At 44.8% G+C, this 15,213-nt stretch overlaps 1 protein-coding gene across 2 annotated transcripts in view; it reads right to left on the bottom strand.

Annotated features, from left to right (window-relative positions):
• Window positions 1–269: 269 nt before the first annotated feature.
• LOC137651174 (E3 ubiquitin-protein ligase PPP1R11-like) overlaps window positions 270–15,213 on the bottom strand; it is a 66,001-nt gene continuing 51,057 nt past the window's right edge. For both annotated transcript variants that reach the window (XM_068384317.1, XM_068384316.1), the window contains exon 5: window positions 270–3,122. In XM_068384317.1, the coding sequence (XP_068240418.1) occupies window positions 3,106–3,122 (17 nt within the window). In that variant the 3' untranslated portion in view covers window positions 270–3,105. The remainder of the gene's footprint in view (window positions 3,123–15,213) is intronic.

Consider the following 15,213-nt stretch of genomic DNA (forward strand, 5'->3'; position numbering starts at 1 on the left):
GAGGTCAGGTTGGTCTCATTCTCTTGGAAAATGCCTGAATTTTCTCAAAAAATCATCAAAAATATGAAAAAAAAAAAATTTATAGCATATTTTTGCAAGGACGTACCGGTACGTCCATGGGGGTAAAAGGGTTAAGAAATTTATTGTTCCCTTTTTGAACTTCCTTAAACACTGTAACTAATCCTCTGATCAAAGTCACATGACTTTCAGTCAAAAATAAAATCTGCAGGGTAATTGCTTCCCATTAAATAAGGATATTCATACACACCTTTCCTCTTTATCTCCAGCTCATTATTTCTCTCCGAGTATAAATATTTAAAGCAATGCATCAACAATAAATCCAAAATATAACTCACTAATGTAAGCTAGGCATTCTCGTTCCAATTTCATTTAAACCATCTATCAAAACTCTCATGTTTCAAATAAAACTTAGCTTAAAAAACTTTGTTTGCATACAGCATACAGTAAAATACTCTTATCAACACCTTTACCGCAGTACGTAGAAAAAAATTATGTACTGAATCACGTGTTATAATGAGTAAAGAGTCAGTGTGTAACTGCAGCAATCGAGAAAATTTCCACACTGGAAGGAGAACTACTAACTCTTAAGTAACACAAGCCCAATATGGAACTTGTAAGAACATAGAATATTCAGTTCATTGTTATGTTGTCAAGGTGTTCATTACTGGCAAAGTATTTGGCGGGTTAATTTTATTGTTATGCCATGCTGTAATCAACTTCCTTACTGGGAAGACTTGAAACACTACAGCCCTAAAGTAAACTTAATTAATAAATAATAATTACAACAGGTTGCAATAAAAAGTTCAGATTAAACAAAATAGAAGAGAAATATTGTGCAATAATAAAATACAGCATTCTAAACCCCATTTCTCAAAGCTTTAAGTCCAAAAAGTTTGATTCTCTCATAAGAATTTTGTAACAAACACCAAAATTCTCGAAGCTTTCAAGATGACAAATGAAGACTCACTAGACCTGGGCGACATGTATAAGAACAAGGAGACTAAGCAAGCCGAGATGATGCTATTTGTAAACATACATACCCCAGACCACATTTGGAAGATACAGAGTGCAATTATTCTGGGGTGACATTAATTTTGGGACAAATTTTAGAAGTATACAGTAGTTTACATTCAGTATTAAATATTCATCCAACTTTCACACATCTATTCACAAAATTACTATCTTAATTAAAGCTACTTTTACTCTATACTAAACAGCACAAATACAAATGAAACAAGAAAAAAATAAAAACAATGCAACACTAGATGAAATTGATTTAAAGGGCAGGATATCGGTCATAAATGGCTTCCTTGGACAATAATATATATTTAAATTTGAAATATTCCTGTTTTTATATAAAATATTCAAAACTCTCTTTATATTTAAGGATAACAGTCAGTATGCTTTGAAAAAAAAATGTGATAACAAAGACAAGTCAAATGCTTCAAAAGATAATACTGTACAGAGGAAATTCATGATTTGGGTTAAATCGGTTCACTTATACATTCCAATTTGTCAATAAATATATCATAAAATGCGCAGCAATAATTATCATACTTAATGGCATTAGGATTGTTACTCAAATACCTGTCAATCACATCAACATTGAAATGCCAAGGCCAATATTTTGCATTTTGCTTCTGTACATCTGTCAGTTGGCTACAACCAACTGTTTTTACACAATATTATCTATACAACTTTATAAGTTGCATCATTACTATCAATCGCATAATAAGAAACTCATTAAAGAGGCACTTAACTGGCATCAGCCTTCCGGCAGCACTAACAAGCAAATATCTAACCAGGTAAAATAGAAAAGGTTGAAATTTGTGGCACGTGCCAAAAACTCTCTAAAACGGGGCCTCTTAACTGGGGGTATCCATACCCCTTGGGGGTATGTGTATTGGTATCTATCTTCTTTATTATATTAATTCATCAATGTTTTCTTTCTTCTTTTGTGTAATAAAACTGAATTGTAAAAAATAAAGTTGTTGATTTATAATCAGAAACAAGTGAATTAAAGTTATATTGTAAAATAGTTGTAAACATTTGTAATTTTTCTTTTATTTTGCTTTCAGTAAGCAAATGTGATAAAGTTATCAATGTTTATGATTTTATTTTATGTTCAATTCCTAGCTATCAATATGTAAAGTACAGTAAATTCAAGTTATTGACTTATCCTGAAGACATACTGGCAAATAATAGGATTGGTGATAATTATTTTGACAGTTAAGTGAAGGGGGGTATGGGAACATATTGGGAAATCCATGGGGGGGGGGTCCTGGAAGCATCAAAAGGTTAAGAACCCTTGCTCTAAAAGGTCAAGCTGTGTATGGGGGGATGCGTACCGGAAAGGTTGAGACCAGTAAAGTTAACCTAAAAATCTTAAAAAATTATGATGAATAATTCACAGAGGATGGTTTCACTAGCTGTATGGATAGAAGCCAAAGAATTTGAAGTAATCAACGTTTTGATACAAAATCACAGTAAAATACATTAGGAGTCGAAAAGTAAAAGCAATATAAACTATCCATTCAAAATATACCTAATAAAAAAACATTGAAACTCACAAAAAACAATAGCAGCTATCCAAAAATCGGCAAGATATAATACATCTTTTAAAATTTCTGTATATCTATAGAAGTTCTAACATCCTTCTAAACAGTATATTACATATACAATTGTCTAAGGGCAAGGCTATCTGATGAGATTACCCTCGGAAACTACGAACAAAAAATTTTCATCAACTCATGTAGTGGAAAATGCTTTGACTTTAACGAAGGGCCTCGGTGCAATTACATCATCAAACGAAAAAAAAAAAAAAAAAAAACTTAAGTCCATACTAAAATCTCTAAATTAATAAATTATTCATTTCTATCCTACAATTACAAAATAATCAGAAATTTCACACAAATGTTTATATGAATATGAGCTATGATTCAACATTCAAACTTTTTACATGAACCCAGCCAAATGCACTGGTATGTACACTTTTGTTCATCTTACATTTAGGTAAAACATGGATATGGATAAAGCATGAATTCCTATGAATTACAGTAGTAAACAGGTCCCAGGTACATCCTTTTACTTCTCCAACAGATCTGAAACAAAACAAATTTTTCTTAAAATTAGAATTTAAATTGCAAGAAGAATGAAAGAAATGACCGTCTAAATGGTGAAAAAATTACTGCATAGCAAAAGATGAATAGATTCAAAATGTCAACACTTTGGTGGACAAAGACCTTTGATTATTACTATAAGTTTGTTTAGATCACTGAATTATATACAGTACTTAACTTTGATTATTACTGTATTACTGGAAGTATGTTTAGATTACTGAATCATATACTTAACCTTGATTATTACTGTATTACTGGAAGTATGTTTAGATTACTGAATCATATACTTAACCTTGATTATTACTGTATTACTGGAAGTATGTTTAGATTACGGAATCATACACTTAACTTTGATTATTACTGTATTACTGGAAGTACGTTTAGATTACTGAATCATATACTTAACCTTGATTATTACTGTATTACTGGAAGTATGTTTAGATCACTGAATCATATACAGTACTTAACCTTGATTATTACTGTATTACTGGAAGTATGTTTAGATTACTGAATCATATACTTAACTTTGATTATTACTGTATTACTGGAAGTACGTTTAGATCACTGAATCATATACAGTACTTAACCTTGATTATTAATGTATTACTGAAAGTATGTTTAGATTACTGAATCATATACTTAACTTTGATTATTACTGTATTACTGGAAGTACGTTTAGATCACTGAATCATATACAGTACTTAACCTTGATTATTAATGTATTACTGAAAGTATGTTTAGATTACTGAATCATATACTTAACTTTGATTATTACTGTAAATTTGTTTAGATCACTGAATCATATACTGAAGTTAAATATCAAAAATTTTAAGTAATTTTTATTTTTCCTAACATACTTACCGAGAACTACTTTCTTAGGAGTTACCTGTAACCTCCTCTCTACCGACCAGAGTTTTGTGTAGTGTACCCCCCACCCCGTTTTCTAAGGAGGCCTACCCCCGGCATTAAGGAATGTGCCCCGAGGGTAGGCTTATCGTAGGTCGATGTCCGCCCGGGTCAACCGCTTCAGTAAGTTCTATTGGATTAGCACAATGCTTGCAAGGGAAGAGAGGCACTCGGGGAAGGAAGGGAGGGCCATTACCCGAAAGTAGTTCTCGGTAAGTATGTTAGGAAAAATAAAAATTACTTAAAATTTTTTATTTGTTCCAACACGAATACTTACCTCGAACTACTTTCTTAGGAGACTTACACTTTAGGAGGAGGGAGTGCTATTCTGACCCCCTGACCCGGGAAGCGGAGGCCAAGAGGCCCAGGGATAACGGTACCTACTAGAAAACGGATGAGAGGGTAACTACACAAGAGTTCACGTTAGTGTCTAAGTACTCACCCTTTGAAAAAACATCTTCTGATGCTTCTTCCAGTAGCGTAGTCGTGAAGAATGTGTTATCCAATGGTATAAGTTGGTACTCCCCGATGAGGCTAGGAAGCAACTGGGTAGGATGGAAGGAAGCCGCACCTGTGTCTCCCGGTTGCTAGCCGTGATTGAGCCTGGGGCTTTTACCGTTACACCGCTTGGAGGGCGGAGATGACTGTTCCAATGGAGAACCCGTCTAAGGACTTCCTCGAGTAGTCCTTCAGGTAATGGGCAGTAAAGGTTGACTGGTTCGACCAAGTACCTGCTCACAGGATCTGACCTACTGCCATGTTTTTCTCAAAGGCTAAGGAGGTGCTCAGGCCCCTGATGTCATGAGGTCGGGGGGTGCCTGGCACTGCTATGCCTTCTTCCTTGTAGGCTCTGGCAATAACTTGTCTCAACCAGAAGGAAATGGTGTTCTTGGACACTTGCTTCTTAGTAATACCCGTGGATACGAAGAGGCTCTTGATGCCTGGGCGGAGATGAGTCGTTCTTTCAAGGTATTTTCTACTTGTCCGTACAGGGCATAATTTCAAATCCTCTGAATTACTCGTCCTAGGGATGGCAGGTATTGAAAAACCTTCGAACCTCGGATCCCAGACTGCTGGGTTCTGAGTCTTAGCCACAAAAGAAGGAACGAACTTGAAGGATACTTCTTTCCACCCCTTCGAATGAGAAACGTCATATGACAGACCATGGATCTCACCCACTCTCTTAGCGGACGCCAAGGCCAGTAAGAAGACGGCCTTGAGGGTGAGATCTCTGTCCACGATATCTTTCAAAGGTTCAAAGGGGGGGCCACACAACATCTTCAGGACCTTAGCTAAGTCCCACTGGGGCACCCTACTCGCCTGTGGGGGGCAGGACTGCTCGAAACTCTTGACAAGCATCGCTAAGTGCCTCGAGGCCCCCAGGTCGATGCCCTTCAGGAGGAAGACTTGGCCTAAGGCGGCCCGAACCCCTTTTATGGCTGGGATTGACATTCCCACCTTGTCTCTAAGAAACACCAGAAAATCTGCTATGTCTGGGACAGAGGCCTTAAGAGGTTTAATGCGCTTTTCAGAGCACCACTTCGTGAAGGAGGCCCACTTAGCCTGGTAGACCGCGGCTGACGACTTTCTCAGGTATAGCGACATTCTCTTAGCAGTGGATGAAGAATATCCTTCTTTCTTCAGGAGCCGCTCGATAGTCTCCAGGCGTGAAGACGTAGGGAGAGTGGGTTGTCGTGGAGCCTGAGAAAATGAGGTTGATGCAGAAGGTCTGACCTGTTGGGCAGAGGCCACGGTGGTTGACTCGCCAGGTCTTTTAGGTCCGCGAACCACTCTCTCTCCGGCCACCAGGGCGCTACCAAAGTCATCTTTAGGTTTCGGGCTGTCCTTACTCTGTTGAGCACTTGCCTTATCAACGTGAAAGGGGGAAAAGCGTACACATCTAGATTGTCCCACTTGTGCTGAAAGGCGTCTTCTAAGGCTGCTTTCGGGTCTGGTACAGGAGAACAATATACAGGGAGTTGGGCGTTGAGTTTTGTTGCAAAGAGGTCCATCACCGGGGAACCCCAACATTGGATGATGAGCTTGGCTACTTCTGGAAGAAGGGACCATTCTGTCCCTACTATCTGGCCCACTCTGCTGAGACCGTCGGCCAGCACATTTTTCTTCCCGGGAATGAACCTCGCTAATAACACCACTTGGTTCTCTTCTGCCCAATCTAGAATTTTTATGGTGAGATCGCACAATTCCTTCGTCTTCAAGCCTCATTGCTTCTTTATGTATGCTACTACCGTGGCGTTGTCGCACATCAACGCCACGGTGTTTCCCTTTAGCAGATCCGCGAAGTGTAGGCAAGCCTTCTGGACTGCCTTCAACTCCAGGACATTGATGTGGAGTTCCTTTTCTCCGTCCAACCAGGTCCCTCGTGCTGTTTCGTCAAGGATGGGCTCCCCACCCTTGGTTGGAGGCGTCTGTGAACAGTAGTAACTCGGGGGGGTCGCTCCCGAAGGGCATCCCCTTGAGTGAGTTCGACCGGCAATGCCACCATTCCAGGGAGGGTCTCGTGTTTGGTAGAACTGGGATTAGAACTTGTTGTGAGTCCAGGTGGCACCAGAGGTTCTTCAGGTTCCATTGTACGGCTGAGCCTTACCCTCCCTTGGGGAACTAGTTTCTCCAATGAGACCAGGTGACCTATCAGTTTCTGCCAGTCTTTCGCTCTCCTGGGGCGCTCCGACAGGAACGGCCGAATGATATTTATGAGGTTGTTTATTCTGTCCTCCGAAGGGAAGGCTTTTCCCAGAATGGTATCTAACGTCAATCCCAAGTAGTTCATTCTGGTGGATGGGGATAGGTTTGATTTTTTTTTTCCGGGTTGATTACGATGCCCAGATCCTTGCAAAATTGGAGGAGTTTCAACCCTTGTTCCTCCAAGAGGTCCTTTGAGGAGGAAAGAAGCAACCAGTCGTCCAGGTATCGGATGAGCCCACACTGAGACAGTCGTGAAGACTCTCGTGAACACCTGGGGCGCTGTTGACAATCCGAAGCAAAGGGTCTTGAATTGCAGGATCTGGGAACCCCATTTCACCCGGAGAAACTTTCGACTCGAGGGGTGGACCGGAATTTGGAAGTAGGCGTCCTTGAGGTCTATGGTCATCATGTAATCTTTCTCCCTCAAGGACAGCAGAACTGACTTCGGAGTGTCCATTTTGAAGTTCGTCTTCTTGATGAACTTGTTGAGAGCCGACAGATCTATAACCGGTCTCCAACCCCCCGTCGCTTTTTCTACTAGGAACAGACGACTGTAGAAACCCGGGCCTGGGAGAAGAACTTCTTCCATGGCGCCCTTCTCTAACATGGAGGACACCTCCTCTTGAAGGGCGGTCTTCTTCAACGGGTCTCTGGGGGCTAGCCATTCCGCCCGGCTGGCCGGGATAAGAGGGGGTGGTTCCGCTAAGAACGGTAGTCTGTAGCCCTCCTTTAGTACGGACTCTGTCCAAGGCTCCGCTCCGTGAGCCTTCCATGCTTGCCAATGTAGTCTGAGGCATCCCCCAACCCGAGGCTTGGGCGAGGATAGGGGGCCTCCCACTCTATCTCCTGGAGGAGCGGCCTGAACGGCCTCTCCTAGAGGCAGAGTAACCCGACCTGAAGAAGCTTGAAGAAGCTGGAGCTCCCCTACGGGGGGGCTGAGGCGTTGAGGACCAGGAGGTAGAGGGAGCCTCTCTCCTCGTCGTGCTGGGAGAGGCTTGGGCCGTCGCGGCACTATCCGAGACGGACCTCTTGTAGGGCGGTCTCCTAGAAGGCGTAGGCCTGGGGTTGTTAGACTCCTTTTTCTTCGAGACCTTCTCCATGATGGTCTCTAGTTCTTTCAGGGGAAACAAGGACTCTTCCCACAAAGGTAAGCTCCGTATGGCCCGCGCTTCCCTGTCTGGCACCTTCCGGGACACCTTAGCCAGTACGGTGTCTCTCTTACGGAGTACCCAGTTAGCCGTCAAGGCGAGCGACTGGTATGTTAAAAATTTTAGGGTTTTACCACCGGAGGTAATAAGGTCCCTCAGGAGGCTCTGCTGGTCAAGGTCCGCGGGGTCGAACGAGGCTTGTACTCCTACTAAGGTGGAAGCCCACCAGTCCAGCCAAGAGGAGACGTTCACTAGATCCCTTGACATTTCCTCCATCATGGAGGCCTCCGCTGGCGAGAAACAGACTGGGGCCGAAGAGGCTCTATCCTCTGAGACGCCCTGACTCAGGATGTCAATGGATGATTCCACTTTACAGGGGCCTGGGCGACGCCCCTCTGGCACATATACTTTGCCCTGAGTTTTGAGGCCCTGGAGCAATTTTGAGGAACTCTGGGTTTTGGGGGCCTCGGCATTACTAGCCACCACCTTGTCCACATACTCCTGCCCTAGGACCAGATCTCGGGCTAGAGGAAGCGCTAGAGACGTCTTAGGTTGGGTAGGGATCTGCATAATCCGTAACAGGCTTGACCTCCAGTAGTCTTCGTCCGTAGCTGTAGGTTCCTCAATTTTGTGGTGCCTCCTGATAAGGCCAACCACCCTCCTATAGGCCGAGTCCTCCGTTGGTGAACCCTCCCTTCCGTCAGCCGAGGTCTCGGCTTGGGGCCGGGGAGCTGGGTTACCGGGCACACCGACTGGACGTCTAGCTCTTGGGGCCAGGGGTGCCGTCCTACCGAGGTACTGGACTTCATCGGCGGGGACGTCCGCACCAGAGGCCTGGGTTAACGCAGGCATCGCTGATTCAGCGGGGACTCTCGTCCGCTCAAGGGCTCTGGGTGCCGAGGACGCGGTTCCCGTGGGCTGACCCGGCAGCGGGAACCGTTCCTTCCGACCCGAAGGCCGCACCAGCTGGGCTGGTTCGGCCAGGCCGCCCGAAAAGAAGCGCGTTTCCCCCCGCTGGGCAGGGTGAACCGGAGGCTTTGAGGACTTATGCCTTCCTGTAGAGTCCTTCCTGCGAGCTTGGTTGCGAGGGTCAAGGTCGTGTTTTGAGGATGGCATCCTTGGCGAGAACTCTCTGGACCGGCGGTCCGGGGAACAAGGCACCCTTGAGTCCCGGGGTACGAAGACCCAGTCACCATTAGGAGACCTACTCCTCTTATACTTACGTCCTGGGGAGCGGGAGCGCTTCCTACTGTACCTGGAGCGCGACCTAGAACGGGAACGCCTGCTCCTGGACCACTCCCTCCGACGACGGTGTTTTCTCCTGACTTCTTCCCCCGACGAGAAATAATAATCTTCCGACGAACCCGACGACACTGTACTTATCGTATGTCGGCCGGTAGCAGGGACTGCGGGGGACTTCTTCACGCGTTGAGTGACCGAGGTCGACGGCTGAAGGAAATCTTCGGGGACTTCCGTGAGGGGGGCCGGGAACGATTCAAGGCGCTCCATGCTAGGGAGCCAGGGGTCCAGGCCCTCTTCCAGTCTTAACGGGGACCTACCTGGTGTCTTCGGAAGCCTCCAACCGAAGGCATCATTACCCGAAGATCGTAACTTCTTCTGGTTGTCTCCGCCTACCGAAGACCCTGAAGCACAGGCCCACGAGGGCGGCGAAGACACAGACACCGCGTTACTACCCCACAAGGGGTCATCGGAGGACACGTGCCCCCCGAGCACAAGGGCCGACTCTCCGGACGCACTACTGGGTTCTTCACTAGCCCTAGAAGGGCCCGCAACCGGCACTGCACTTTCACTAGGCTCTTGGGGAAGGCCGCTTTGTTCCTTCTCTACGACAGACTTACCTCGGCCCCTACTCTATGTAGGGGACGGCGAAACAGAGGCCCCGTCGGACCGCTCACTGGGTGATGGTAGCGGCGAAGTAACGCTAGCTTTTCTGGGGGAACGATTCGCCGATTTCCTCTTTTTAGTACCGTAACGTACCCACTGGATATTGCTCCAGTCTACACACTCAGGGCACGTATCTGCTGACGAACAAACCCTTCCCCTACAGGAGGAGCAAAGGGAGTGAGGGTCCACTTCAGGCTTGGAGAGGAACGCTCCACATGATTTACCGGCCCTAGGCCCCGGACAACGGCGAATTTGCTCCATAAAGCACACACGCAAGACACAAGCACGAAGGGAATCAAGGAATACACTGGGTAAGCACACGGGTGGAAGGTGAACACACAGGAACACCCGGGAAAAGTACACAGGAAAACACAAGTTACCACGCGGGGAACACGAGGGACACTCAGAACGCACACAAAGGATCGATAGAGAACGAGGGCGACGTGTTTACACGTCGCGACCAGAGAACTTACTGAAGCTGTTGACCCGGGCGGACATCGACCTACGATAAGCCTACCCTCGGGGCACATTCCTTAATGCCGGGGGTAGGCCTCCTTAGAAAACGGGGTGGGGGGTACACTACACAAAACTCTGGTCGGTAGAGAGGAGGTTACAGGTAACTCCTAAGAAAGTAGTTCGAGGTAAGTATTCGTGTTGGAACAAATTAAATTTTAAGAAAAAAAAACATGCTGACTATAAATTAATTAAAGACCTGCTCATAAAAGCATCCTAAAAAATTTGCAATTTGTATTTTAAGGTTGCTGAATGAATTTCCCTTCTAGGGACAATTATTTTGTTCATCATTTTGTGATACAGTGACACGAAAAACAGAAAATTATTAACGACAAACATCATATGCTAAGATTCATGTAACAGTGGTTTCGTATGATGCAATACCTATTCCCTATATATAATGGAAAGATAACTTGGATCCCATCTAATCAATATTTATCAAATATTTTTCCTTATTATCATATGCAAACCGGAGTCGTCTAATAGGAGTACATTTTCAGCATAGCTGAAACTTGCCCTGTTGAAATTTATGAGGAGTCAGTAATTACTGGTATGTGGCAGGGAAGCCATGGCCCCCATCACATTTAGTAGACACTTTCACCTTACGCATAGGACTTGCAGTATAGTTGAGGCAGAAAATGCTATTTTTATTTTAAAATATATTTTTAAATGTACTTACCTGGTAGTTACATATATATACAGTATATATGGCTTAATCCCGCTATATATATGTAACTACCAGGGAAGTTACATATTCAAAAATGGTATTTTTATTTTAAAATAAATTTCTAAATATACTTACCTGGTAGTTACATATATATAGTGGGATTAAGCTATATATATATATGTATGTAACTACCAAGGAAGTTACATATTTAAAAATGATATTTTAATTATAAAATAAATTTTTGAATATACTTACCCGGTGAATATATAATAGCTGCTGCTCCAGCGGCTCGACAGAAAACACACACAAAAACTCGCGAGCGATCGCTATGAAGGTTGCGGGTGTGCCCACCAGCGCCAACTATCGGCCAGATACCGCATATACATGTAAACAGACCCAATTTTTTTTCATCCCGCTGGGTCTCTATCGGGGAGGAAGGGGGGGCCTTTAATTTATATATTCACCGGGTAAGTATATTCAAAAATTTATTTTATAATTAAAATATCATTTTTAAATATTTAACTTAGCCGGTGAATATATAATAGCTGATTCACACCCATGGTGGTGGGTAGAGACCAGAGTTAATTAAGTTTACAGCGTATATGCTTAGAGTTTTTGACAGTTATATCATAACAAAACCCAAATATATAAAGGTACCTGGTAAGGAAGTTGACTTAGACGATTACTCTGCCTTATTAGTCTGTCTTCCTCACGAAGCCCAGCGATCCTCTTAGGATGCTGAAAGACTCCCAGGAGCTGAAGTATTAAGGGCTGCAACCCATACAACAGGACCTCATCAAACCCCTAATCTGGGCGCTCTCAAGAAATGACTTTGACCACCCGCCAAATCAACCAGGATGCGAAAGGCTTCTTAGCCTTCCGTACAACCCAAAAAACAATATTAAAAACATTTCAAGAGACAGATTAAAAAGGATATTGGAATTAGGGTAATGTAGTGGTAGAACCCTCACCCACTACTGCACTCGCTGCAACGAATGGACCCAATGTGTAGCAGTCCTCGTAAAGAGTCTGGACATCTTTTAAGTAAAATGACGCGAACACTGACTTGCTTCTCCAAAAAGTCGCGTCCATAATACTTTGCAGAGATTAATTTTGCTTGAAGGCCACGGAGGTTGCTATAGCTCTAACTTCGTGCGTCTTAACCTTAAGCAAACATCGGTCTTTCTCATTCAAGTGAGAATGAGCTTCTCGTATTAAAAATCTGATAAAAAATGACAAAGCATTCTTTGACATAGGCAATGATGGTTTCTTAACTGAGCACCATAATGCCTCAGATTTACCTCGTAATGACTTAGTACGAGCTAAATAGAACTTAAGAGCTCTAACAGGACATAATACTCTTTCCAGTTCGTTGCCTACGATCTCTGATAAGCAAGGAATATCAAAAGATTTAGGCCAAGGACGAGAAGGCAGTTCATTTTTGGCCAGGAAACCAAGTTGAAGTGAACAAGTGGCTTTTTCTGTAGAAAAGCCGATGTTCTTACTGAAGGCATGAAGTTCACTGACCCTTTTAGCCTAAGCCAAGCACACTAGGAAAAGTGTCTTGAGGGTGAGATCCTTCAGGGAGGCTGAATGTAATGGCTCAAACCTGTCTGACATGAGGAACCTTAGGACCACGTCTAAGTTCCATCTAGGAGTTGCCAAACGACGTTCCTTAGAGGTCTCGAAAGACTTAAGGAGATCTTGGAGATCTTTATTGTTGGAAAGATCTAAGCCTCTATGTCGAAAGACCGAAGCCAACATGCTCCTGTAGCCCTTAATCGTGGGAGCTGAAAGGGAGCGAACCTTTCTCAGATGTAAAAGAAAATCTGCGATTTGGGCTACAGAGGTACTGGACGAGGACACAGATGCTGACTTGCACCAGTCTCGAAAGACTTCCCACTTCGACTGGTATACTCTAATGGTAGAAGCTCTCCTCCCTCTTGCAATCGCACTGGCTGCCTCCTTCGAAAAGCCTCGAGCTCTTGAGAGTCTTTCGATAGTCTGAAGGAAGTCAGACGAAGAGCGGGGAGGCTTTGATGGACATTCTTTACGTGGGGCTGACGTAACAGATCTACCCTTAGAGGAAGACTTCTAGGAAAGTCTACCAGCCATTGAAGTACCTCGGTGAACCACTCTCTCGCGGGCCAGAGGGTAGCAACCAACGTCAACCTTGTCCCTCCGTGAGAGGCGAACTTCTGCAGTACCTTATTGACTATCTTGAATGGTGGGAATGCATATAAGTCCAGAAGAGACCAATCCAGTAGAAACGCGTCTATGTGGATTGCTTCTGTATCTAGGACTGGAGAGCAATAGATTGGTAACCTTTTGGTCAACGAGGAGGCAAAGAGGTCTATGGTGGGTTGACCCCAAGTAGCCCAAAGACTCTTGCCCACGTCCTTGTGGAGGGTCCATTCCGTGGGTATCACCTGACCCCTCCGACTGAGACAGTCTGCCAAGACGTTCAAGTCCCCCTGGATGAATCTCGTTACTAGGGAGATGCCTCGATCTCTTGACCATAAGAGAAGGTCCCTTGCGATCTCGAGCAGCGTGAAGGAGTGTGTGCCTCCTTGCTTGGAGATGTACGCCAAAGCTGTGGTGTTGTCGAATATCATCAAGGCCAAGTGGACTGCTAATAGCTCCTTGCCGTTGATGTGCATGCTCTTCTGACTTGAGGTCCACAGACCCGAGCATTCCCGACCGTCCAGGGTCGCACCCCAACCCAAATCCGACGCGTCTGAGAACAACACGTGGTTTGGGTTCTTGACTGCTAGGGATAGTCCCTCTCTCAGACTGATATTGCTGTCCCACCATTTCAGGCATGCCTTTACTGGTTCGGAGACTGGGAATGATACCGTCTCTAACGTCTTGTCCTAGTTCCAGTGAGAGGCTAGATGGAACCGGAGAGGCAGAAGGTGTAGTCTCCCTAGAGAGACAAACTGCTCCAGGGATGAGAGTCCCTACGAGACTGTTCCAACTCCTGACTGAACAAACGTTTTCTTTTCAGCATTAGTTGGACTTCGAGCAGGGCTTGTTCTATTCGGTGGCAGACGGAAAAGCCCGAAAAAAAAAACTGGACTGCGAATCTCCATCCCCAAATATAGAATAATCTGGGATGGGATCAGTTGGGACTTTTAGGTTGACCAAAAGTCCCAACTCCCTGGCCAGACTCAACGTCCAATGTAGATCCTGCAGACAGCGAAGACTGGACGATGCTCTGAGAAGCCAGTCGTCCAAGTACAGGGAGGCTCGGATCCCCGATAGATGGAGGGATTTTGCCACATTCCTCATGAGCCTCGTAAACACGAGAGGAGCAGGACTGAGGCCAAAGCACAGGGCTCGAAACTGGTACCCCACATTCCTGTAAACAAACCTCAGAAACGGTTGGGAATCCGGGTGTATAGGAATGTGGAAGTATGCCTCCTGAAGGTCGAGAGAGACCATCCAGTCGCCTTCCATTAATGCTGTCAAGACAGCCTGGTAGACTTCATCGTGAAGTTTGTCTTGACAATGAACACATTGAGCGCACTTGCCTCTTACGTACTCCTGCAGTGAACATGGCTGCCAGATCATTGGAGCCATCCCTGAGGGACTTGTTCCTGCAGAGAACGTGGCTGTCAGATCATTGGAGCCATCCCTGAAAGCCTTGTTTATGCATGACATAATGTACAGCAAAACTTCAAACGCTCGAAAAAACTCCTAACAGGAGATGGTCTAGCTCTGAAGTCGACCATAAAATCTAGGAGCGTCTCATGGCCAGGCGCCAGGGAGAGTCTATGAGGTTTGAGAAGTCTATCTGGGCAGAGGCAGGAACTCCCAAGCCGAGAACTTCTCCCGTGTCATATCAGACTCTCGCTCTATAAGCCAGCTTAAAAGTAGGGAAAGCAAAGGCTGTCTCCCCCAAACTCCTCCTGGTGATAAACCAGTCGCCTAGCAAACGTAAAGCTCTCTTAGAAGAGCGAGAGAGCACTAGCTTAGAAAACAACGGCTTCGAAGTATCTAGGCCTAGTGTAAACTCTGACGTTTAGGCGAACGAGGAGCAGCAGTTACAAAATGGTCCGGACAAAGATCCTTAAAAATCAGCATGATTTATTTAAACTCCATAGAGGGCTGAGCAGCTTTAGGCTCCTCTCCGTCTGACAGAGTCCTCAAGGGAATATCAGTAGGAGGGGGAACAGCAACTTCCTCATCTGAAGGAACCTTGTCCGACAATAGCCGAGTCTCAAGC

Source organism: Palaemon carinicauda, chromosome 12 (genome assembly GCF_036898095.1).
Source record: "Palaemon carinicauda isolate YSFRI2023 chromosome 12, ASM3689809v2, whole genome shotgun sequence".
NCBI classification, from domain to species: domain Eukaryota; kingdom Metazoa; phylum Arthropoda; class Malacostraca; order Decapoda; family Palaemonidae; genus Palaemon; species Palaemon carinicauda.